Genomic DNA, 26,806 nt, shown 5'->3' on the forward strand with positions numbered 1-26,806 from the left:
CAAAGAAAGCCTGGATAAAGGAAGAAGAGCAGGTTGTCCCACCCACCCCATTCCCCAGAATCCAAGCCATGAAACCAAACTGATTCATGCAGGACTCAGAAAAATAAATCTTATTTCTTAGCAAGATTTATCTCCTAAATGTTAAAACCAACTTCACATTGTCTGAAACATCTGATTAGATATATGCTAATATAAAATATTAGAAAACACACATTAATTTTTTTTAATCAGGGAAAGGGGATAAATTATTACATCAATGTATTATTACAGTTGCAGATTCTGGCTAACATTTAATAATAACAAGACTTCCACCAGGGCTTTAAAGTGTATTTCTACAAACTATCTTATAACAATCTTTGTGCCAACATTTCTTAAATATTCATGACGGAGGATATGTTGGGAAAAGAGACCATAACTAGTAATTGATCCATACTTCCATACTTTCCATCCCTATTTAATTAACCATATGTGAAAGGAAATACAACATTCCCCAAAACACAGTTCACCACTAGTGCAGAAGGCCATTACAAAGTCCTAAACAGTCTAGCTGCAGAAGAATTAGCTTCACCTTAAACAAAAGACTTGAAGTACTCTTTTTTATATGAGTGAAACTGTTACTCCTAAAAAGAGAAAAAAAGGACAAATATCTTTCAACACTGAAGTACCTCAATTGGTTCAATCTCACTGGCTGTAGAAGGAGACCTTGATCTTGAATGGAGGTGAGACTTGCTATCTTCATCCCGTGATGGAGTATTAGACAATGTAAAATTCTCAACTGAATCAATCTAGGAGAACAATTCAAGAGAGGAAAAAAAAAAAAACCAACCAAAGAAATAAATCAAAGGCATCATTAAAAAATAATTCTCAACTCTTACCAAAATAAGATATGGGAGCAGTAGAATTCTTAAGAGAGAACTGAGAGGATAAAAATTCAGTTTTAAGCAACTTCCTAATTAAAAGCAACAAAATGGAATGAAAATTGTTGCATGTAAACACGCCAAGGCTTCTGCTGAGAGGTGAGCACATGCATAAGAACTGCTAGGTCAGGGCCCTGATAACCACTTGAAGACACTTGGTAATTCAGCATTTTTCAAGGGTGAATGTTTTCTGAACACTACTGGGTTTAGTCCACTGGTAGCAGGGATTTGTTGGAAGTGAATTTCCACATAGCCCATGTAAATTCCTGCAAACATATTCAGGAGAAAACAAGGAGAAAAGGCAGAGCAGTGTATATCCTGATAACTATATTCACAGAGAATTGAGGGGGCTTTGCACCCCATTTGAACTACAGAAACATCCTTACCAGGAACACAGATTCTTCTGGGGAATGTTTTCCTAGTCCTTGATATACAGAATGAAACTAAGCCCAACACAGAGCTACACTGAACAAGGCACATAGGTACAAAGAGGCAGCCTGGGTAAAAAGTCATCTTTTGTTAGTAAAGCTGAAAAAATCAGAGAAGGCAGGATTCTTCCTTGAAAACAGGACATCTCTGCAAAGTTTCCTATGTAAAACTATATTAGATTAAAAAAAAAAAAAAAAAAAAGGTAAAAATGCTTTTTTCCCAGTAATAGTAAAAATAAAAGCTGCAGGCCTGCAGAAGGCTCCATGGCATGCCTTGATTTTCTGGAGCAATGCTATCATCAGTTCTGCATTGCCAAGGATTTGCCTAGCTTGCAAACAAACTAAAATATGCAGCCATGTTTACAGAACGCATTTGAACATTCCAGTGTTTCTCATCTCATTTGCCACTGACAATACCAAGAATTCCACAAACTTTACTGCTTTTTGGGAATCAATTATATTGCCAAGCCAATTTTATACATGCACATACAGTCCTGCTCTGCAGGAGCTCAGTCATGGTAGCCAACAGGTGCAGTTGCTAGTTTAATTTTTTTTATTTTATTCTTTTTAAAATAGTGAGTTAAGTCTGATGGCTTCTAGTTTTACCATACCCTTCCAAAAAATTATCTGGTGGAGAATGCTCATCAGTTTAATCAGCTTAGGCATATTAACATGCCTGCAAGCATTTCTGAAATGAAAATGGGAAATTTTCACAATGGGATACACCTGTTTACTACACATAAATCATGTGTTTCAAGCATTCAGGCAAAAAATAGCAGTAAAGTGAACATTTTGTGCTCAGATTTATCAGAAGCAAATTATAATTGAAAGCTTTACCCAGTATTAGAAACACTGATGCCTTAAGTAGTAAATCCTCAAATGCAATGTGTTTCAATTATTTTAAACTTTTTAATCCAGTCTAAACATGTGAAAACTTGGAGTCCACACAAAGATAGTTTAACCTTCAACAATTCTACCTCCTCCTTCAAAATGTTACTAATAAATAAGCCTAGTGAGTAACTACAGGGAAATTTTTTCATAGCAAGAAACAGACACTCCTTTTTTCCTACAAGTTAAACTCAGAGATCTAATCTATCATTTCATAAATGTTTCCAGACACTCCAAGGGCTTTCCCTTTCAAAGCAGCATCTGCATACCAAAGAATTTTCATGATGTCTATGAAAAAATGTAGTACAAGCCTAATATCAGTGATGGAACCTTTCTGGAATGTGCTACAAAGCCTTTGTGGTTGAAGACAACTGCTGAAACAGTAACAAATGCATTTTCACCTTACTTACAAACACAAAAAGCCCACAAAACACAGAGAACCTGATCCACCATTGCAGAAGGGAATTTAATCACCACCTTCAGTGCAGAAACAAGGGCCTTAAGCTCTATTGCAGCAGTGATCTTGGGGTCCTGGCTTTAATGAGAAGAACCAAGCACAAAAGTAGCCTGACTCAACTATGTTCAACCGCTTATGAAGACCATGTTAGCACCTTTCAGACTGGTTTTAAACTAATCCAAACCAGATTTCATTATTTCCTACCAAACTGCAAGAGCTTTGCTGTCTTCCACAGGACTCTGCAGGTCTGGGCCAAAGCTGGCCAGTGTATAAACACATCTGGAGGAGAGAGGACTCCTGAACTGGAGGCACCACCAACAAAAACAACCAGTTACTGTAAGCCTGTCTGAGAGAGTCAGCAGTGTGCTTTGAACTGCATGGGTAAGGACATCATTAGAGCTGTTTATTTATTAACATTCAACAGAAATGCTCTGTATGCTTACTTATCCCTTCCATCATATCTGTATAAAAGAAACAGAAGTGGCAGTATGAGATTAAAATGGACATAGCATAACTGGCAGGAACTCATCCTCACTGAGTCTGCTTTGATAACATGTGTAAATCCATGCTTAAAAACCCACCTTGATTATTGAAACACCACAGACCTTTCCAGCTTAACCAGCTGCAACACAACTATCTCTGTTTTCTTTGGATGAATTTTTCCTATCCTCCTTGATGCTCCATTAACTCAATTCCCCACTTCATGTTTATTTATCTTTGTACTGTGATATTTTCTATCATTTGCTGTGATGTTCCCCCAGATGCCAAACTTTGACTTTCCATGGGCAATTCCCATGACTTAACACATGCCCTCTGCTAAGGGCAAGGAAAAAAACAGGCCCTCATTTGATGTTTGCTCATCTTCCCAACCTGCATCTGCCTGATCAGCTTCCACACAGAACTTTCACATTAAAATCAGAAAGTACCCAAAGCATCTTCTCCGGTTTCAGAGATATTCTGCTCATGGGCTTCACTGAAATGAGAAAGCACCCAAAGCATCTTCTCCAGTTTCAGAGATATTCTGCTCATACGATTGCCAAATGAAATAGTCCAAAAGCTTTGAGCCCACAGCTGTAAAACAACAAAAAGCACAGCAGCAGCAGCAGCAAACAGCAGCAGCAGCACAAGACATGCAGTGAGGTAAATACACAATCCATACATTAAACATAGGCATGGACAAAACAGGCAAAAAGTCAAGGGCCACATAGAGTAAGACAGCCTCTTACACGTCTGCCTTTGTTAGCTGGAATACAGGAAGGAGAGCGCTTTAACAGAGAAAGGAGGAGAATATGTTACAAAACCAAACAGGGACACATACATCACCTCAGAATTCCTCCCTCTATCTCCACAGGGAGTGTTTAGACACACACAGGCGTGTTCACTGTTACAAGTATTTTAAAACCAAGCTATTCTGGGCCAACAAGAAGGAAGAAACATTAAAAAAAGAAGGAACAGCTATTCCAAGTCAACAGTCTTACACTGGACAATAGCAGACTACACTGCACCATTAATTTGCAGTTGGCATCTCTGTGCTTTGAACAAGGTGAATAAAGTCATCTATTGGAGGCACAATATGTCCAATTTAAAGTATCATTATGAACCAGATTTACTCAACTTAATTATGAACGTGCAGGTAAAGTCAAGGCTCTCACCACAGACCACTATGACTTATTCTGTTCAATAATAAGAATTCAGAACACCATTTATTATTCTGTGGCCACTTGCAGAGCTCAGATTTGTTTAGTCTAGCCAAAGCCCATGGGGACTGCATGTGAGGACAGACAGCAGGAGGACTTAAGAAATCTATTTCTAATTTCTAATGTGTTAGCAACAGGGCAAAAAATAGTATTTTTGAGAGTGAGGGAAAAATAATTTTGTCAAGGGAAAATGGGATTCAATTTTATTGCTATGAAATAATCACCAAGTCAGGTTTAAATAAAACCTGAGTTGATTGCTTCTCACAGCTAGTGGGATTCACAAAGATCCACCTGGCAAAGAAACAAAACCCAACACTTCCACTGTCAGACACTTCTGTGAACACAGGAGACTTAACACCCAGACAGTGTCACTGAGACAGCCTGCAACACACAGGAGAGACAGCAGCAGGGTTTAGTCTCTTACAGTCACTGGGGGTGACTTCCCTCCCCAAAGACTGGAATTCAGGGACTGCAAACACACTCCTACTCCCCTGTGTGCAGAGGACATACCAGGATGGTTTCTGAATGTGTGGGCTGTCACAGCTAGGAGGATTTAGGCACCAGTTCTGCCAACCTGACCCAGCATCATTTCCAGGCAGGAACCAACAGGGAGTGCTGCTCATCTGAGTAATGAGCCACCACTTTCTCCTCAGCATCTGCAGGCTACAGAGGCAGCAGGACATCTATTTTTATTTCTCTCCAGCAGAAATTGCAAAACTACTGTTTTCCTCATTGGAAAAATTAGAATTAACTGCAGTCATTCAGAGAGTGCTATAAATAGTTCTGTTATTTGGATGGCAGACACACAAGACATACCCACCCTAGGAAACCCAGTGCAGTGTGAACATCTGTGTGCAGAACAGACTTCAGAGATCCTGCAAGGAATGCCTTGCAACTGCACCTGCACATTATTTTACAGACAGGCTGTCCTTCCTTAATGAGGCACAGAGTCTGAAGAAACAATCCAGGCCTACAGAAAGATTTACTTGGGGTTCTTGATGAAAAGAGAGGCTTTCCTGAACCCCCATGCAACACTGCAGCACTGCATGAGCCTGACCTGAGCACTTCTAATCCTTCCTTGTCTTAGTACAAAGACCCCAAAGGACCCTCAGACTTCTCAGGTTTGACAGAGAAGTTAATTCTTGTGCAGATGCTGCAAGAAATGCTGTCCTGCTGTCCTTCAAGGTAACCACTGCCAGTAACAGTCATTGGGAAGGGGATGGAGGTCACATCCAGTGGGCAGGGAGTTTTAATAGCCTCATTTTAATTTAAGTCCATCTAATGTATTGATACTAAACCAACTCAATGAGATAAATCATAAATAACCATTCATTTCGATAATTCAGCCTATAAGTTATGCCATGAATGAATCAAGTGATTGTCCAATAAATCAAAGATGCAGAACTTTCACAGCACAACTGAATGACATTACTGTTCATCTACTAACACAGATAACAGCTTGATCTCTCTTCCTAACAAAGACAGAATGTCTTGGATTGCTCTGCAAGGTGCTCTTCCCATCTTTGAGCAGCCAACTCTACTTTTTCTGCAGTTTGGTCAGATGAGAGAGAATTCTGCCTTGGTGTTAAGACATGAGCCCCTGGCCAGTCCAGCCCAGAGATTTCTTTTGCCCAGGGCAACTGAGGAAAAAACCACTCCTGTTGGACTCAAATTGAAGATGGAACAGAGAAAGTTTGACTCCATATGCAGGAAGCTAACTACAGGCAAATAATATAAATATTAATACTTGAACCTTTACCCAAGACTAAAAGGTCTGCAAAGATCTGATCTGGGTGAACCAATCAAAAAGAATTGCTATGAAAGGATGCATGCCAGCAGTGGAAAATTACTCACTTCCATAAAGAAAAAAAACAAAATTGTCAAAATGCTTGTGGAAAAAACATTGCCTTCTCAAAAAAACAAAAACAAAAACAAAAAACAAACAAACAAAAAACCAAAAACAAAACCAAAACAAAACAAAAAGCAACCCCCCAAAAAAATCCCCAAAACCAAGCAACAATAAATATGGAATAAAATACTGAGGTCCTTCAGAATTAACTAGAGCGACCATGAAAATATCCATGTCCTAAGCTTCTCCTTGCAAAATAGAACATTATCAGCAACTACCACATATGTACTTTATTTCTAATTTAACAGGTTTTTTGGAGAGTGTTTTAGGTATTTAAAAAGATAAATTTCTGTTCAAGAACCTGCTGATACAAACAAAGTGCTCCTAATAATCAGGTAACACAGAACATGTTTTCTTTAATCCTAATGAACAATATAAATATTATTTGGTTTTTTTGTGGATTTACACAACAGGAAACTGTACTTTTTTTTTCTATTTTTTTTTTTTTTTTGGTAAGAAAATTCCAACACTATCAGCAAGCCAGAAGCTTTCTGTATGCTATAGAAAAAACAGGATAGTGCCTTCTAATAAGACACCACAGATGAACCTTCACATTTTGCCTGAGGTATAAACATGATTTACAGAGAGAAAGCATCCAGAAGAAAAGCATTTTTTCAGAGTATGTAAAAGGAACTGAAAGCAGCAGAAAAGGCCCATTTACCTCATCCTCTCTGCTACACCCTTCACAGCAGACATTTCTCAAACAATATTAACTTTATCTAATCTCAATGCCAATGGGATTACACTGTGTTCAACACACATGTATAAATAAGTGTGAATGTATGTATGTATAATATGTATAAACACATCTATGAGCACAGACAGACAGACACACACACAGTTATTCCTACAGAGCTGTAATGGATGGGGGTCTATACACCTGGATTTCAAAAATTTTATTAATAATTACTTTTATGGGCCTACTACTTCAGTTTGGAAGAAATATAATGCAGTCAATTCTTAGCTTTTAACTCAATTCTCTTAGTATGCAATTAACTAGTGGGAATATTTAAACAGTTTAAATATTTAAATATTTAAAAGTCCTGACAGAAAACCTGCATTTCAAATGGCAATAAAAAATACTAAGTTCAGTCATAATGAAAATGATTTCTCACAATGCAGGTTAAAAACCAGAAAATATTTTATCTGAGCACACAGAAATTAACTGTATGGAAGGGAAACTTTTTAAGAGAAGTGATTAGAAAACTTATGGAAACAACTCATGACAAAGGAATAATACAAAGCAAAAGAATTAAATACATAAATGTGCTGATGATTTTGGAACTGTTTTTTGCAGGCCATATCAAGAGACAAGGCCTAAAAGCAGCTTCTCCCCATCAGAGAAACTGTCTGCAATTAAAAATTCTTCACCTGCACCTAAAGAAAAGCATTTATTTCAAAACAAAACACCTTTCTATATAAATAGGAGTGAGAGTGCTATTACAGAAATACTTTGCTCTCCAGTGCACGTGCAGATTTTTTAAGTTGACTGCATTAATGTTTGAATATTCCAAATCAATCAAGTGATCTGTTATTGAGGGATTTACTGGGTTGAAAGTCAGACTTACGTCATCCATAAAATCAATCAATGAGGATGAAGAGGAGGAAAAGGAATCCTATTTTAATGAACACAGCAGTAAAAAAAAGAGAGAGAGAGAAAGAAAAGGATGAAGAAAACTGTTCAATATAAATAAAAGTGCAAAACTAAAGAAGTGTAAATAACCAGTGGCAGTAATAGTTACCTCAGTAAGTTTTCATTAATTGCCTGTCATAGACAATAATGTTCTGTAAAGAAACCAGTGTTTTTACAGCATTTATTCAATAAAGTATTATTGATATAGTCTCAACAGGATTCTTATATTGAAAGGAATTTATAAGACAAATTATTACAAAGGAAATTTAAAAACTATGTTAATTGTGAGGACTTCAAGAGAGAATAATGAATTAGTGAACACATAATGAGAAGAAAGAGAATTTTGGGACATCAGTAACAGCAGGGATTATGTTCTTTCATAGCTAAATGTGATGATGCTGTATTTACATCAGGAAAAACTGGGCAAACTTTAGATTAATGTCTAATGTGGTGCCTTGTATCCTCTGAATTCAGTCTGACCAATATTTCACCTCAGCTGTTCTTTTAAAAGAAAGATGATGCTCTGCTTACTGTTGATTAAAAAAGAAGATAATAAATGTATAGTATTGTTTCAATTCTCTCCTGCCAGGCTTTCTACCTATCCTGGTCTTTTGTCTAGAAGTGACAAAGGCATTAAACAGATTCATTTTTTAAATAAAAGGATCTGTGGAGAGGAAATGAATAGCAATTAGCTGGATTTTACAGATCTGTGTAAAATGAACAGATGATGAAAACAACCTAATAAACAGTACTAATGACTTCATGGGACACAATCAAGGATGATTTAGTATTTCCTTGTTTTTACCAAACCACTGCCTGCATTACTTAGCATTTTCTGAATACTAAGAAAAGCCATTTGAACAACTAAGCTTTTCATGTTCACTGCAGAATCAGGCAAATTTCTGCATTCAAGGTTTGAGACAGAATTCACTGTGATTACAAGCATTCAACAGAAGACAGCCAGCACTGTAAACAATAAATAATTATTATACACAAATATTATTGGTGCAATACAATTAAAATACAGGAGCAAACCCTCAGCAAATATGCACAGGACCTGCACACAACAGCAGTTCCACTGACTAACCAGGTTAGAATAGTTGTGCACTTACTTCAAATTGATCCAGAGCAGAGGTAGGCGCATTCAAAAATGCCAAGAAAGAATTCTGTGAGTCTTGGTGCTTTACACCTAGAAAACAGCAGCAGGTTTATAAGCTACAGAAAATATGACCTTCTCATGGAGGACCTTTGCCTTGCTGAGTCAGAATTTTGAGTGTCCACCTGAAGCACCTACATGTTTTGAAATAAGCTGCACATTTGGTTTATTTTCAGGAGTAAATGATTTTTTTAATGGACAAGCACATGTTTAATCAACCTGTCCCAAGCTAGGATGTGTGTGGTGTGAGCTCCATGTGGAAACACACTGTGTGCCATGTCTGTTATGCAGAGGGCACTGGTTTCTAAGGTGCCCATGTCCCTTTGCACCACACACTAATGTCACCACCCCTGCCCTGGTGACACGTGGGACATCTCACTGCGGCAGGACAGCCAGAAAAACCACGGCATTTCCAAACCAGATGGGTTCCTTGAGCCATGCTCTGTGCCTGCCACCTCTCCCTGCTGAGTGCCCAGCAGCTGCACAATCCTGGGGGCACTTTCAGAGGTTTCTGTCACACCACCCACTGAAGGGATGCTCGGCCACGAGCGGAGCAGGAACGCTGCCTCCCCCGGAGCTGCAGGGGCTGCCACACCTCAGCTCTGACTTCAACTTGCTCCAACTGGTATTTTTTATTTCTCCTTCTTTTTTAATTCAAGTTGCTGGGTGGGGGTTTATACTTCACAGATGTGTATGAACTCTATTCTTCTCAATGCTATAAACATGTTATATATGCACATTCTTATATGCATTTATTATGACCAGAGCCTGCAGGACTGTGTGCATCTCAAAACAATGCTATCAGAAGTTACCTATTTCTTTTTAAAAATGCCACCATCTTGCTCTAATTAGCCATATCACCCTATGTGTTCTAAATATAAGCCACAATGAATGAAGTTACAAAGAACACTTCCCTCTTTAAAATATAAATACTCTAAAATCACAGAAAAATACTAAAACCAATTTTCAAACTATCACCAACTTTATGGAACACTCTCAGCAATCTTTTCCCCACCTGTTTGAATTTCTGAAATATATTTATAAACAGGAAAGGATTAGGTGCTAATCCAAATAATCCCTTCATAGAAATCAATTTCCACACACTGCAAGTTACTCTTCCACTGTACCCTGACTACATTTGAATCTTCTATACAGTTCATAATTCAAACAGCAATATATTTCTTCTTTTAAGAGAAAACCAAATGAAAGGCAGACACAATTTAGATTAGGCTGTATTTCTATCAGACTATTTGAATAATTGCAGTAGAATATTACTAATATAATTCTGTTAAGAAACATGACTAATGTTTCCTTGAACAGCACTTTTTAGCTTGCTTGTTTTCAGCAAAGAGTAAATGTTTATTTCACCAGAACAATAAGGTTTTAAACCTTAAAACCTAAGGTTTTAAACACTGGAAAAAATATAGGGTAAAATATTAATTATAAATTCACAACATTATTTAACACTAAGGAAGATTTCAGAAGTCAAGAAACCATGCATAATATTTAAGGAAGTTCAAGAACCTAAACATGACAGAGTGTTTTTGTCTCCAGGGAGATGCTATCAACAGATTCTCTCCAAGCACTTGGAGGAAGAATAATCCTGGTATCAGTGCTAAGCATTAAGATGAGGGAGTATCAATTCCCTGAGTCTTATTTGCTAACTGGCACCATTTTTCAATGTTCTGTATAAGTTTGAACTATTTTTACCAGTTAGTCAGCACTTGAAGGCCTATAGATAGGAGATGAATGTAAACTCTAATACTTTATTGACCAACCAGCCATTGAGTTGGGAAAGCTGAACAACATTTGACATCCCATTACAGCAATTGTTGCCAAGGTATTTAAATTCTGGAGTTCACAGAACTGCAGAAAATTAGGTAATTCCATTTGGCCTGAAAAATACTTCTTCCCATGTGCCTCATAAGACACAAATATTAGAGCTACTACAGAAACTGCAAAGACTCAGCCAAATCATTATTCAACTCTAATGTTTTGGTTTTTGTCAATGCAGAATTCCCAAGAAAAGTCTCTTCTCCCAGCAACAATGCAAAATAGTATTGGACAGAAGCAACAGTAACCCCAGAACATACTCTTAATACCACAGCAAAGCACTCATGACCACACTGCTCCCTGTGTGGCTGCAAAGCCTATCCATGGAGTTATCCCAGAAACAAACAAATGCTAGGAATTCCTCTGCAGTTGTTTACTCTCTGTGTAGACAGACCCAAAACACTCAGAGATGAACAACACTATGACCAGTATTGATGTCTAAATACCTTCACCCATCATAAAGGAGAAAAGGTTAGAAATATATCTATATTCTAACAGTTTTCTGGCAGTAAATCACTATACACAGGCCAAATAAAAACAATGCAAATCCAACTCAAATTGCACCTTACTGGCTCAAAGGTACCAACAAAACTGAGGCCTATTACAAGCACCAGAAGTGCAAATGCAACTACTGTGGGTACATCTTGACACACAAGTGTTGTGCCCACATGCTGATATCATATTTTAGTTTCAAGGTGACACTTGATTGATAAGATGCACCCACCAATGTGACACTCTATTTACTTGGATATCAGTTGCCATACCCTTTTCTGATCTAAGCTCTTCTGTCTCCTTTTTCAGCCTTTCGATGTCTGCCAAAAGCTCCAAGTTCTTCTTCTCAGATTCTTGCAATTTACTTCAAAAGAACACAAAAAATGTATGTAAATATTGAGAAGCCAAGATACAAGTCTGATGTCTTCAAATACCAGAATAAATCTACTGGGACCTGTTCAGTTTACAGAAAAAAGCCATTTATCTATTAAAGAGGTTCATGTTTTTCATGTTTCTAGTTTCTAAGTAATTGCAGGAGCTTGTATCCAGGTGAATGAGAAAAAAAGACTGTATGTATTTTTATATTCTAGAAAGTCCTGTTTTTCATTAAATTTATTTGCTAATTAAGTACCTGTGATAGAAATAGATTCAGCTGAACTAATTTTTTTTCTCAGCTCCTTTACAGTTAGTTGTTTCAGTGCTTTCTGACTCACAGCTGAGAGGTAATTCTACTCTGCAATTTCAGCACATTTCTCATTCTTGCCTGTCAAAGCAAACACTAGTTCTCCTGTTCTTGTAGGATTTCCAGTGCTGCCTGCCATCACGTTACCTGGCCTGAAAAACATTCAAGGTAGGTGAACCAGATGTTCCCATTTTCAGGTAACACACTTGAATCTCAGCTCTGTCCTACTGCTTTCCTAAAGCTGCAAAACCCAGCAGTGCTCTGAGCTGAAGCTGGACACCTAGAAATTGAATTAATTCCTACCAACTCCTGTTTCAGGCATTACACCACTCAGAATAGATTCTGTGGTGGGGGTGGTGAGGTAAAAGTGAGAAAGAGAGAGGTGTGAGGAAGGAATAGAAGAATTTTTAGTAGTCCATTAACCATTATTACTTCTTACTGTACAAATCAGGAGGCAATAATTAATTTTAGCCACCTAACCCAGTGCAGCTATCAGCAGAATGGAAAAGAATATATTCTAAGACACAAACCCAAACTATGGATTTGCATTTGTTATCACAACTAGGAGAGATCATATTATTAAAAGAGAATGTGCTCCCTCTGAAAGTCCTCAAGATCTCTGCTTTTCCCAGGAAGTGCTCAGCTGTTCAAACAATGCAGAGAGATGTTGGGTTTTTTTCTCATCTGGGTGATCAAATTTCCACAGACAAGGCAGATAAAATAATGATTTGATGACATTTCCTGGGAAGTACTGAAGTAAATTTGCATGAGAACAACTCAGTCTTACCACTCTGTTGAGATACAGGAAGCTTTGACTTTGTTCAGCTCATCCTGAATAGCCTGCTTGGCTCGGATTTCAGCATCAAGAGCAGACTGGAGCTCCAGCCTTGCAGACATATCCAGCTTTGCAAAGCGCCTCATCTTCCAGGGCATGTCCTAGGAAAGAACCAACAAATTAGATCAGAAAGAGTAAGAGGAAAGGAAGTTGAACATGAGGAGTGTAGCTACCTTCAACAACTACATTTCCCAGTCTACTATGTCCTTAATGTAAGAGTTCATTAATTCCAAAATAATCTAAAATTAATAGTAGCGTTAGCAGTAGCATTTCTGAACTCAAGTAAGAAATTTGATGTTTTATGCTGATCTCAAAAGCAAAGAGATTTTTTGAAATCTGGTTTTGACGTGCCTCAATCCAGATGACAGCTACAAAGGACATCCAAGTGTTCACTTGTTTCACAAGTGAAAGACTTGAAGGTTTTCATGAACAAATTAATATCTGATTATAGTAGCTACTTCAACTGTAACATAGGTAAAACCACATTATAAAGATCTTGGTGTTTGATAAACAAGAAATTTGGTATTCAGTAATTCAGAAGCTAGGAAAGTTTAATTTTCAATTAACATAGACTCTACAGACATATTATTGCTGCAGCTGAAACTGTCAAATCAGTGTTTTTTTCAAAGAAAAAACCTTCTGACATATGGAAGTAAAGTCTTACTGTAGCTCTTGCACCCAAACTGGAGTTCCTCAGGGCTTCCAGCTCTTCTGTCATTTTAGAGGCCAAGGCTTGAAGATAACCTCGAGCATCTTTTTCATCACTTACCCTAAATGATTACGTAAGAAAAAAATAAGGTGTTTTAACCAAAGACTCTAAAGAAAAAACAGAAGTCACTTCAACAAACCAACAACCAGAAACAAACAGAGAATACAAAAAGAGTCATAAAACCAAAGGGTAAAAACAACAACAATAACAAAAGCCCAAAGAGAAAACCACACAGAACTAATTCTTTGCTGCTTTGTGGAGTTCCATTAAACAATATGCATCACTAAGACAAAGACTGAAAATTGAAGTACTATCTATCAGCTACCTGAAATTGAGACTGTGAGAAAGAAATCTTCCAATCTATTTTTAGGGAGTAAATTAATACAAAATTCACAACCAATAATTAACGATTCAACTGTCCAGATAATACTGGAACTCGTGGTTAACTTTACTGTACCAACTGACTATGAGAACTAGGAGATGAACAATGATGTTACTTCCAGAAGTCCTAATTAAGCAGGGAGAGTCTACTTTTAATGTTATTAAACAGCATAAGCCAGAAGAGGCTCTCTCATCCACTGAGCTTTTTTTCTACCCAGACATGTTTTCTGAGTGTAAAGACAACAAGGTGGAGACATGCCTGTTTTTCAGTTTCTTTGATCATCAGTTACAAAGAAAGAACAACAACTTTCTGTGATTAATCACAACAGAAGGCTCTTTCTTCACTTTGCCTCAGGTGCTAACATAGAAAGTTGCTAAAAACATCAACTCACTGAAACTAAGTAACTTATGAAAAACCTAAAACAAACAAACAGAAAAAAACCCAACACCATCCCTCCCACCTCGTTTCCTTCCATGCCTGGCTCTAAACATGTTCATTTTGCCCACAAAAGAGCAATGGTTCTGCAACACCAGGCCTTATGCAAGTTCCTGAGCTGCCCTGGAGACCAGCAGGGCAATGCCACAGCTTGATCACAGTTCAGTCTTATCAACACCAAACACTGAAATGTGTAGGATCTGCTCAAAGTACTGAACCTCAAACAGCTTCAAATAAAATATAAGGCAAGTGGGAACATATTTTTTCTATTTCATGAAAGTTAACTTATCTTTGCTTCCTGATGTTTAAAAGTAACTCTAAGCCTAAGTCTGCTGGACTTCCCAGCAGGAAGTGATTCCCCCTCTGTGCCTACAAGGAAATGTAAGTTTTTCTGGTTGATACTACAGGGTTCAAACACACACAGAACATGGAAATGGTGCTCTTTGCAAATTTACCATTAATTATAAAAGTTTCAACACAGATTTACAGATAGTTGCCAGGAAGCAAGGAAGTCAGGGAGCACATCCTCTGAACTGTCATTGGCAAGGGAGGAACTGAAGAGCTTTCCCACAGTGGCCTTAGGACAAGATCACACTGTGAAAGCCACAGGCTAAATATCTGCAGGTTATGGTGACTTTTGGGTGTGCAGTTTAAGGTTTATTTAAGGAAGACAGACTACTGTAATACAGAGGAGCCAAAAACAAAATTAGCAACCCTTTTCCACAAATCTCACACCCAACATGAAAACACAATCATTTATTGAGCCTTCATTTCTTTGTCTCCTGCTTATAATTTAGTTCAAGAGGTGGGGAGGAATCTAGGGAAACCCTACATGTCCTGACTATTAAAAGTCAGTGAGAGTTTTTATATTAATGAGTCACTGTTTTTCCCAAGGTACATCAGAACTCAATGGAAGTTGCATACCAACTTCTTTTCCCAGAACATTCTGGATAACACATTTTGACAATCTGGTAAAGATATTCTGAGCCTACACAAACCACTTGGGCTGTAACAGTGGGCAAAAGATGTGAGAAGTAGCTAAAGATGCTTTTTGGAGGTAGTGAGTGCATAATTAAATACACTGTAAAAGAAAAAAAGCTTAAGCAGAAATAAAAAGAATGTGAGGCTCTCAAGGTAGAGTGTAAATTTTCCTGATGTATGAGGAGGGAAAGAGATTTAGGAATCAGCATCTCATTTTCTCTATTTTTAATGACACATAAAATCTTTGCAGGAAGAAAGTGTCCAATTTCTATATCCAATTTTATGATGTCACACAGATCCTTCCTGATGGAAGGTGAAGGAACACTTCAGTTATTTGGTTTATGGTGCACAGAACCCTCAGGCTCCAAATGCTGAAAAGCTGCACATGAAAAAAAACCTCAAAAAGATGTTCCACAGACAAGCAGAAATCTAGAAAATGAAAATATAAAGTAAATATTTACAAATATCTGTACTGAGTTCAAGGGAACTCCTCAAGCTGTGGACGACAGCAAATTAAAGCAGTACAATTAGGAACTGAGGTGGGTTTGTTGTCCACTAGATGGCAAAATTCTCTCAATAATGGCATATATTATTAAACATTATGTGGACCCAAGAGCTCTTAGAGCTTTATATTGCTCTTTTGCTGGTGTTCCATTTGGTAGGCTTTAATAACAAAAATAAAGTTAAAAAGTGCAAAAATGGCAAATTAACTCTTACTAATGTTGCTCTCCTGGTCCTCATTTTGACAGAGAGCCCTGACAAGCACAGCAAGAGACCAAAGAAAAGTTCTTCAGGTTCCACCCAGTCACTTCTTTCTTTACTGAAAATTTGGATTAACTGTTCTGTTTTCAATATGATTGCCCTTGCAAATTTAGTTCCTTAATGCAAAGAACCCAGAAAAGCACCATAGTACAAATTCCTGTAAAATTAAATTTAACTTTTTGGCTGGAGCCAACATCATGACAACCTTCACCTAACCACTGGCTGCTATCTGTATGGTGTTTGTCAGGATGCTCAGGAAGTCAGACTGGATCTCCTGCTGGGATCCTTTACAATACAAAATGGACCCAGAAGACTAAAGAATTTTGCTCAAAAGTGGTCTTAAAGCCCTGGTGTCTTACAGCAAGCTCTGTTTAACCTGATTTAAAAGCCCCAAGGAAATCTGACAGTTGTGACTCCTTTAGTCTCTCAATGCTTTTAAATTTCTGTTGTTGTACCAGTATGCTCAAGGTCTCCAACTTAATTTTTAATTTTTTCCATGGTGTCTCCAATAAAATCTGTTTTTTAAAAATACTTCCTTAAAAATTTTTAACACTTCCCTCTGCTCCCAAGCCCTGAAATTTCACCTTGTCCTCCAGAATTTCTGTTTTAAACATAATTAACTTCTGACTATTCTTACCTCAAACATAGCACATCTAAGAATTTTGCGTGCTTTGAGTTCCTTAACTCAAAGTTGAAGATGCACAGAATTTTTGCTATATTTTGTTCACAATTTGGGTGTGTATTTTTTTTTTTCCTGAGAGCAAACAGATTTCAAAAGAACCAAAAAACCCCAACCCAAATTTTGGGGCTTTTTTAGGTCTGATTTAGTTTAGAAGTGTTGGGAAGGGGTAGCTGGTACTTTTGGGTTTTTTTTCCCTTTTGGTGGTGGATTTGTATTGGGTTTTTTTCCAATGAGATCAATTAAGATAAAACTAACAATAGCACAAAAAATCTGGCTGATAAGGATAAATATTGTGGTAAACAACTGTGACAGCTTCTGGGCAGCTGAATCTAAGCCTAACATCCACTTTATAGGTAAAACTGGTAGGATTCAGCTCATCCACATAAACATCCTCAACAACACAGAATTATCCATCTGATATGAGTTCTGAAGGTTTCCTTTTCAACCTGTGGTGAGAAAACCAGACTTCTGGAGTAGTAGTCATGGGATTTATTGAGTTAGGACTTGTACAACTAGGTTAGATTAATCCCTCCCAAGTCAAGATTCTTGGCAAGTACATTGGGAATCACTACCAAGATTCCCAGTGACCTCCTTTCTGCACAGCACAGAAATACGGTACCGCGGCTATGTGAAATATTCCTTTTTCAAGTGCCTGCATTAACCTCCAGTGCAATTAATCTCTTTCCCATCTCCCACAGGAAAATTTATAGCCCACTATAAAAGCCACAATATTTCTTACTCTTGTCAAGGAATGATGAGTGATTTGGCTAATATAAACTCGTCAATATAATAGCTCCATTAAGGCTGAATGATCCGTGAGGGTCTGTTGAGTCCACAACAGAATTTGCAGTGAAAGTCTGATTCAAGTGTTTCTATTAAAATATTGCCTTGTTTATGGTAACAACAGCAAGATGAAAAGGTTTTTATACATTATTCCTAAAGATGCAATAATGCTGAGTAAGACAGCAGGGAAAAGCTAAAGGGAATGTGGTAAGCCATTAAAATTACTCACAAGTTATAAAATCTGAGAGAAACAGCAATTTAGAAGGGCCCCAGGAATCATGAAGAAAGTGACAAATCTTAACCATCCAAAGTGTGAATTCAAAGTAATTTCTTGTGAGGTAACCTTTAGATAACAAAGCACTTAAAAGAATGCAGGGACTTCTTGGGCTTGTGTTACCCCAACCAGGGCTAAAAGAAGTCCCTTGAACTATTACAGGCTTCGAGCAAACTGTTTACAAACCCAGTAATTCCTTCTACTGCCTCCTATCCTTTCTGGAAATAATGCACCCATAATACACATTTTAATGCAATATTGTATGAGAAATCTATTAAGTTTTGAAGAGGGAGCCCACAAATTCTCCCCTGCTTTGCTAGCATTCCATTGTCCATTGAACATTTCCAAGGCATTCCATTGTCACACTGAAGATGTGGACAGGAACATACTTGAACTGCATGGTCCTCTGAGGAAAACACAGGCTTGTGAGTGATTAAATAAAAATAGTTTTCTCCAAAAACAGGTGGTTTTTTTTTCTTTTAAAATATTTATCATTATAATAGATGCTTAAATACTTCATAAAGCAGCCATGTTCCCCAGAGAAGGGCCTAGTTTCAGTGCTAAATTCTAAGCACAGCAGATGAACATGACCAGATTATCTGAGTAACACATGGAAAAATCTAAACATAACAAGGAAAAAATGTGCCCTAAGATAAGGCCTCACATAGCTGAAAAAAAATTTAACATAAGCAGAGAAAAGTATGGAGGGAAAAATGAGATGTGTTTAGTGATGAAAAACTGGAACCAAGCCAGACTTTTAAAATTCCTTTAATGTTTCCCCTCAGTACTTCTATTTTTCCTTTTCACATAATTTTTTAATTTTTAGCTCTGTACTATTTAGAAGACTCCATGTTGTCATAAGGTATCAGTAAATTGATGCTTGTCATTCAGAAATTTAAGTCTTGCATATTCCTGATCTTTTTGCACTGAGTATCTTCAGAGATAATAAAAAACTGAAGCCCAAACCCTTTTACCCTTTACAAGTGACAACCCTAACATGAAAAATGTTTTATCATTTGCTTGAACCACATCAGTAATACTTCTTAAAATATTAAACACTCATAAAGTAAAGGAGAAGTTACATTCTTAATGGCTATTGGTAATTTTTTACATTGCATTTAGGGGAACAATCCACAATTAATTCTGATTTGTCTTTTCTATAACTGCCAAGTTATATGAGTGTTTTTTACATGTAAATCTGAAAAACTGTGTTTGATTACCCAGGTGCAATATGACAGATAAGCACTACCTCAAAGCAATAAGGCATGTGAAATTATAGACTTGTCTCACTTGCTACCATGATTTTTTTTTCCCTGAATAAACATTTCCAGTTGGCCAGAAATTAAAAGCTGTTTTTAATTAATTATATTAGTTTTTAAAATTTAATTTTTAAAATTACTTTAATTAATTAAACAACTAGTTAAATATTTTTTAAAAAAATATTTGTAACTCAGGTTGTCTTTTACTATCACTGTTATGGAGGACAAAATTTAAAAGGAACACACACAAAGTGGACCCTTCACATTTTTTAACTTCTGCTACAAATACAATGCCTTGAGATAACCTGGACTTCATAAGACAGATCAGAATTACATACTTTTATGCAGCAAACACTGTTTAAAACACACTGGAAACCCAGATGGCCCTTGTTATACATTCACATGGCACTACTGAAAAGCCAAACTTCTCTATATCTGGACAACAAAACTGAACTAACAAGACAACAATACCAAACTAGGTTTCTCTAAAACAATGTTTCCCATTTTTGCCTGAACACAACAAATTAGATTTTTTTTCACTAACACAGGAAAAACAGGAGGAGGGAATAATCAATCAGTAACAGAAAAACACTAGTATGTCATGATGAAGTCTTCCTAGAAGTGGATGATCTGTAAAATATAATGTCTGAATGTAAATTGGTTTTGTAGATGTGAAACACTGCAATGGACCATTAAAGGTGAGGGGAGATAAACAGGCATGAAGAAGAAAAATAAAGATAGATGAAAAACTCAGAATACACAATCTTTTTTTCTTAGTAGTTTCAACCTTTTTTTTCTTCTCTTTCATTTAATAGAATTGGACAGAAGACTCTATAAAGATAACATCATTATTTAGCAGAAGTACCATTACAAACATCACTTGACTGGATTTGTGGTACAGTCTCAAATACTCTCCTTGTAAAAAAATCCCATAAAAGTTGCACTGTATTTGTTTCATTCTGCCACATGCCAAGCAGATGAAGGAAATTAAAGCTGAGACACAAACACTCAGCCACTGCTTTTCCCAGGCTTGTTCCCCCTCGGAGGCGTGAGCTCAGCACATGATTCCTTTCAGCATTCTTCCACAGCCACAAGCCACACCCAAAGGCCATGATTCTTCTGCACTTTGAAAAGCTCTATTTGGTGAGACACTTTCACTCTTTAAGGAGGAACACAATTTTCTGGATTTGTATATTATTAAAATCTCAGCCAAAACCCCAGCAGAATCCCAGACGGGCGTGAGGTTTCACCTCGGCACTTCCAAGTGCCATGTGCAAAGACAAAAACTCAGCCCCAGCCCCACCACATACTGAGGGGTTTCTGTCATGCCAGGAGAGCAGAGCACTCACCACTGGATGATCTCAGTGATTTGGGCCTCCCAGTGAGCCACAGACTCTTTCTTATCAGCCAGGTCTCTCATCTCTTCCTCCAGCTGCCGATTATTCATACTCAGCCTCTCAAACATGGTGGTGAGCTGAAGGAGAATTTAAACAACTTGTTAAAAGTATAAACTGCTGTGACTCCATCTCTGTGCAGACTCAAAACCACAGGGGGTGTGCTCCCATCTCCCACACCTTGTATCTGCTTTAGAAATTGGTACTGGTCATCACAATAAACACCAGAATATCTTCTTATATAACTTTATATAAGAATCTCTTCTTGTATAACCTTAGCTGTACTGAAAAGCCACTTTTAAGGACTTGAACAACATTTTTACTCTGTCAATTTAATGAGTTTACTGAGAATTAGTCTCCAAATACCTGTAAAACTCTTAGAAGGTTTCTGCTTTGTACCATATAGGTATGGAATGTTCTGTAGAGAAAAATCTACACTAGAAGAACAAAGCAAAGGCATAAAAATTGTTATGGCTCAGATAAGACTGTTGAACCTCTCCCTTGTTTAGTAACCATGGAGAGAGAGACTGAACAGATACAGGCATGAGACAGTCCTGAGATTCTCCAGGTGTCTCACATTCCCTTATTTTTCATTTGACTTACTTGCAGACAGGGAAATTGAAATTAAATGCACATCTCTACATGTACAATATGTTACACCTAGCAATTAACCTCTCTCATTCAAATTGCTGCCATTCATACAGGCACATTCTGCAAGACAAAAGGCACAGCTAACCCAAGCTGGTATTGGGAACTAAACCTTCATTATGTGAAGTAATTATTCAGAGAGTCAAATTGGAATCAGAGACCAGATAGATTTTATAGGAAAGCCTGCTTAGGAGAAAGAAATCTCAGGTGAAAGCTTCTTTTAGTACTGAAATATATTAACAATTCAAAATGATAAAAGAATGGCCAATTTAAAATCTATTTTGCTTTTTATTCCAAATATGAGTGACTCCACACCCTATTTATCATTTAAATGGGCTTATAATTAGAATATTCCTCCTATTATGTCACTTAACAAGAAAAATACAAAGGTAATGGGGGAAGAGAGGGAGAGCAGAAAAACTATCAAAGTGACTAGGCTATTTCTTAGTTTTCTTGGACTAAGCCTACCTATAGGCATATATATTGTCTGTCTTATACTGGTATGAAAATATACTGTAATTTGAGCATGGACATGCAAACATGCTTACTTTGAAGAACATTGTACTTTCATCATATTTTTAGAAAATATACTGCATTACAAAAGGAATAGACAAGTTTAGCAAGACTTGGATAATGCACAATGAACTTGAATAACCTGTCAAAATGAACAATAAAGAGACAATCCAAATGCACGAATCGTAATTATTTCTTGCTTAACACACTTCATTTGTGTGATAATATGCCTTATCATTTGTATTTTTTTAGTATCTCAAAGTAACACTTAATCTCAAAAGGTAGGAGGGGCCCTGGTATTTCAAACGATTGACATGCAAATGTATTCTAAGTAATCACATCATTAACTATGTATTTTTATATTTGGGTCATACAATGAAATAATCCTTTATTGCTGGCTTACAGTGCTGTCTAGAATTAATCTCACCAAAATGTAAGACCATCTAATTCCATTCCCACACATAAATACTCATATATGCATATATATATATATATATATATATATATATATATATATATATATATATATATGCACATGCCTTCTCAAGTTCAGATGCATGTACATGCTCCATTCAAATCTAATATTAATGACCATTTTTTGGTGTAACATCAATTTCTGCTTTCAGCTGAATAATAACCAATGCAACTCCATATTGTACAATTTGTACAGAGCATAAAACAGTTGAAAATTCGGGGCTCAGCTAATCAGCACTTACCTTATCAAGTTCATTTGTAAGTTTTTTGTTTTCCTCTGTCAGCAGAATCTTTTCTCGTTCATACTTTTGTTTGAACTCTGTTTCAAATTCCTCTCTTTCACTTTGGCTAAGAAATAAAGCGAAGCAGAATTACAAAGTTTTCTATTCTAACTCACTCCATTATTCATTTAAACACAGAGAGATCAATGCACACACATGTTGAAGGGAAGTACTACACTGATAATAGCAAGGGCTATTAAAATCAAGCTGTTCAATAAACTACCATCTTAGGATTGCAATCCAGCCTGTTGAATTTCAGAGTTGGTACAGAATCCCTCAGTACAGAATTAACAGAGCTCCACCAAGCCAATGTTTATCAACCCACTTACACAAATTTTATTCTTCAGATGTATCCTTTAAACAATGAGCAGACCAAAGAACGTGTCAACATTGTAAAATGCTCAGGGCCCATTCTCCGCTCACATGAACATTATTGTAACACATATCTTTCTATAATTCCAAGTTCCACACAGAATGACAGGCAAAAATGACCACACATGGATATGGGCTAGTCTTTGGGCAATTTAGAACAGCCCAGAAGTCATATGTGAACTGTTAACTCAGGTATCATATACTCACTATGAGCAAAAAGTGGATGGATATGTTCCACATTCCTAATATATCACCAGATTCGACAGCAAGTTTGGACCATTCTATCTAAGAAAGTCTCACAGTAGCTGCTTCCCCCAAACATTCCCTTCTCCCATGGATGTCATCCAGTAGAGGAGTACCCCTGGCTGATTCTGCTTAATATCAACTTTGATCTTGCACAATGAATGTGAGAACCTGAAAACAAATGAAGCTGCAGGCCCTCTGTTTGCCAGAAAACCCCATGGAATTTCCTTCAAGTGGTGCACAGCAATGTTTTAGGTGTGTAATTGTATAACACCCACCTTGCATCTCCTGTTTTCAGATTTGCTAGCCTTGCCTTTTGTATCACCTTTTTACCAACTAGTCAGGTCACTGGCACAAAGTTCCTCAGTAGGTTGATAGAACTATACTATAAATGCCACAGATACAGAAAATATCCACTCAGCAAATACCACTGTCCAGTCTGAGAAGACTTGAAAAAGTGACCAGAATTAAAGGTTAACTCAGTAAAATTAAAATAAAGGGGAAACCCTGTCTTGAGCACTGCAATTTTTTTTCCTAGATACTGATCAGAATTTTGCACAATGCAAACATAAATTACATTTTTGCTTCTTTTTCTGAGATGTAAAACTACTACAGCTTTGCCTAATTGAGAGAACACTCTCCAAAGATGAGAAATACCAGTGGTTAGAGTGAACCCAGTTAAGAGCAATGCTGCTTTGAATTTCCTACTCTTAATTTGAAATTCATTTAGTGCTTCAACCACTCTTTGAAATCTAGTACAACATGTCAGACTTATGGTGAAATTCTTCATTGCCAGGCGTCCTTTGAAACATAACACTTCATCCTAGTAAAGTTCCATACTATCTCACTGTTTAAATGCCAAGTTTGAAATTCACCACCACTCCTTTTCTATATCAACAGATTCCATGCATATGATGAGCAGTATAGGGAAAAGGCAGGAAGAGATTAAAGCATTGGCTGTCATAGGAATTAACAACAGCTCCTGCTTCTGTTTTCAAGGCATAGATTCAAAGCTAATTCTGCAGACAGAAGACCAAACTAACTTTTAATGAATTTCTTTCACGCAGCTTTCATGGGTTTGTTTAGGAATTTTTTTCAGTATTTGTCTTAAATTTATTCATTAAGGCTTTAGGGCTCAAAGCAGCCATGAATGGCAGTGGATTAAGGACACCATGGATTAGTGAAAGAGCCCAACAGGTTTGTAATTTTCTATATTTTACATTCTTAATTTTGCTGGTGATTGTGATTACCCCAGAAAGTCAGATTGCTACAGTATAATACAGAAATGAAGATAAATTTGAAACAGAGGAGAATGTGGGTATAATCCATCACACCCCAACAGCCACTCAGCAAACAACAGAACTGTGACAGACTCCATGGATGTACCTTGAACAGGCAGAAAGATCAAAATAATGCTTTTGCTTTGAAGCCTGGCATCCTCCTCTCCCATCAAACTTCCTCTCTCATCTAACATTTAGCTGTGTGTCTCCTCTTCAAGTTAAGAAAATATACACAACCCAGCTTTCTTTTTATCAGTAGAACTGCAGCAAACCACATGCAAGCAAAGTGAAATACTGCTTTATGGTATCACTTTGTCACTCCAGCTCTTTATTGCATCTGTACTAAGTGGCCAAGTATTTTATCTTACTGCTTTGAAACCAAGAAAAATAGACCTGAAACAAACACCAACCCCCAGGCTTCTTTATATCACACAGTTTAAAACCAGAAAATGCTGTTCTAGAAAGTTCTTTGCTTTATAAATCCATCATGAAATGACAGGCCTAAAAGAAGTTTCTACAAATGAGATTTATTTTGCACAGTTTCTTGCATCTTCTTCTGAAATACTTCCTAATGACAATTATAAGAAATGGAATTTAGTGCTACACAGACCACTGGCCTGATACTGTGCTCCTCTTCTTCCAACTTTAATAGCATGCAGTTTATGAGACTTCAGCAAAATGCAATTATTTTGTACAGGAAGGTAATCTCCCTTGAAGACTTGTGCTTTGGAAACAGCAAAAGTTAGAAAGCTTAAAATTGAAGGAAACAAACAAAAAAAAATCTATTTAAAAAATGCAAAACAGAACCCACCAACGTGCAAGTCACACAAAAATTCACATACAGATTTTGTCAAAGCTCCTCCTGATCCTCACTTAGAATAACCTATGTAATTCACTCATCCTACACAGTAATACAACCACATCCTCTTACCAAGATCTTTTTTAATATGCACTGACGATTATTTTTAGACTACTAAAATATTTTTGCCAAACTGCATAAGCACACTTCAACTCCACACCCACCCCGAGCCTATTGTTGAAATAATTCCACTTATTTCAGCACAAAGCCTCCAGGTGCTTCCTTTTCAGTCCTTACATTCAACACCTCTCTACTCGAAGACTCACAAAAAGCTTTTCATGCCAGACTACAAAAGCTAACACCAATATGGATAAGCAGAAACAGAAAACCTATATTCTTTTAAGGAAAACTACCAAATATTGAGTAGCAAACAGCAATTCCTGCATTCCTAATGCTTAAGCTTCCCTTCTAAACTGCAGAAGTCAAACCATGGCATAACCTGAACAGGGGACTTCTGCCTTTCTGTGGAATCCTAATGCTTGTGTGAGATTTTGCAGATTTGTTTAGGCAAGATCAGGCCTTCCCCAAGCACTGATCCTGTGCTTGGACACCTGACTGAACATGGTGCTGCAGCCCTTGCAGGAAGAGCCAAGTGTTGGGTACTGGTTAGGTGACACATTTCTGCTCACCATTCAAATCCTTCTCTTACACAAACACTTGAACCACATACAGACACCATGGTTATGACAGCAGCCACTGTAGATTTGTACCCAGCTCTTTTTTTATTGACAGAGACTGAAGGAGAGTTTATGAGCTAGCTAGAATGGACATCTAGAGAATGCCTTCAGCTGTGCAACATTAGAATTGGGAAAGAAGGAGTTTTTTGTTTGCTCAGTGCTTGGAGGCATGATCCTTACAAACAGTTTAACCTGCAGAAAGCAGTATTCATGATTCTTTAATATTCCTCCTTCTGAGACACTGCTGGACTTAAAAGAGTGCCATACCATCACCTTTCTGTGTTACAAGACAGAACAGCCTTTTGTGCCTTTGTAACTCTTTGGTCAGCACGCCCATTAAATCGTGTCACAATGAAAACATGCTGCTGAGGCAGCTTTCACCTCTCCACCCAGGACAAAGCAGCAAACTCCTGTGCTGTTAGTAGGTCCAGCCTATTGAAGAGCTGCATGCTAGGAAGAAACAGCTCATGCACTGCATTCTAAGCTGTATGATCTATGATCCCTGCTAATACAATTTACCAGAGATACAGTGTTTCCACCTCTATTTGCATAAACTTTTTGGAAAAAAATTGTATTTAATTTACTGCTTATATTTAAAGGTCTTGCTATAGTTTGGCTAAGCTCTCAGCAGGGACTTCACCATGGTTTCTCTCATCTGCCATCTTGCTACACGAGCAAAAAGACTCATCTATATTACTGTCTACGAAGCATTCTGAATTTTTTATGAATGAACATGAGCATGTTCAATTTATAACTTATTCCCACTACTACACCATCCAACAGAAAAACTTGCTTTTATTGATGAATGCCTCAAGGAACAATCTCTAGGCCAGTTATAAGCTCCACCATGTGGGAGAGAAAAAAGCAGGTC

General features: G+C 37.3%; 1 protein-coding gene across 3 annotated transcripts in view; it reads right to left on the reverse strand.

Annotated features, from left to right (window-relative positions):
- Positions 1 to 26,806, reverse strand: part of CDC42BPA (CDC42 binding protein kinase alpha) — a 180,328-nt gene that overhangs the window by 32,208 nt on the left and 121,314 nt on the right. For all 3 annotated transcript variants that reach the window (XM_050971951.1, XM_050971952.1, XM_009096149.4), the window contains 7 exons: positions 22,466 to 22,571; positions 20,544 to 20,668; positions 13,592 to 13,697; positions 12,880 to 13,028; positions 11,683 to 11,774; positions 9,042 to 9,118; positions 666 to 785 (listed from right to left, as the gene is read on the reverse strand). In XM_050971951.1, the coding sequence (XP_050827908.1) occupies positions 666 to 785; positions 9,042 to 9,118; positions 11,683 to 11,774; positions 12,880 to 13,028; positions 13,592 to 13,697; positions 20,544 to 20,668; positions 22,466 to 22,571 (775 nt within the window). The remainder of the gene's footprint in view (positions 1 to 665; positions 786 to 9,041; positions 9,119 to 11,682; positions 11,775 to 12,879; positions 13,029 to 13,591; positions 13,698 to 20,543; positions 20,669 to 22,465; positions 22,572 to 26,806) is intronic.

This window comes from Serinus canaria, chromosome 3 (assembly GCF_022539315.1).
Source record: "Serinus canaria isolate serCan28SL12 chromosome 3, serCan2020, whole genome shotgun sequence".
Lineage (NCBI taxonomy): Eukaryota > Metazoa > Chordata > Aves > Passeriformes > Fringillidae > Serinus > Serinus canaria.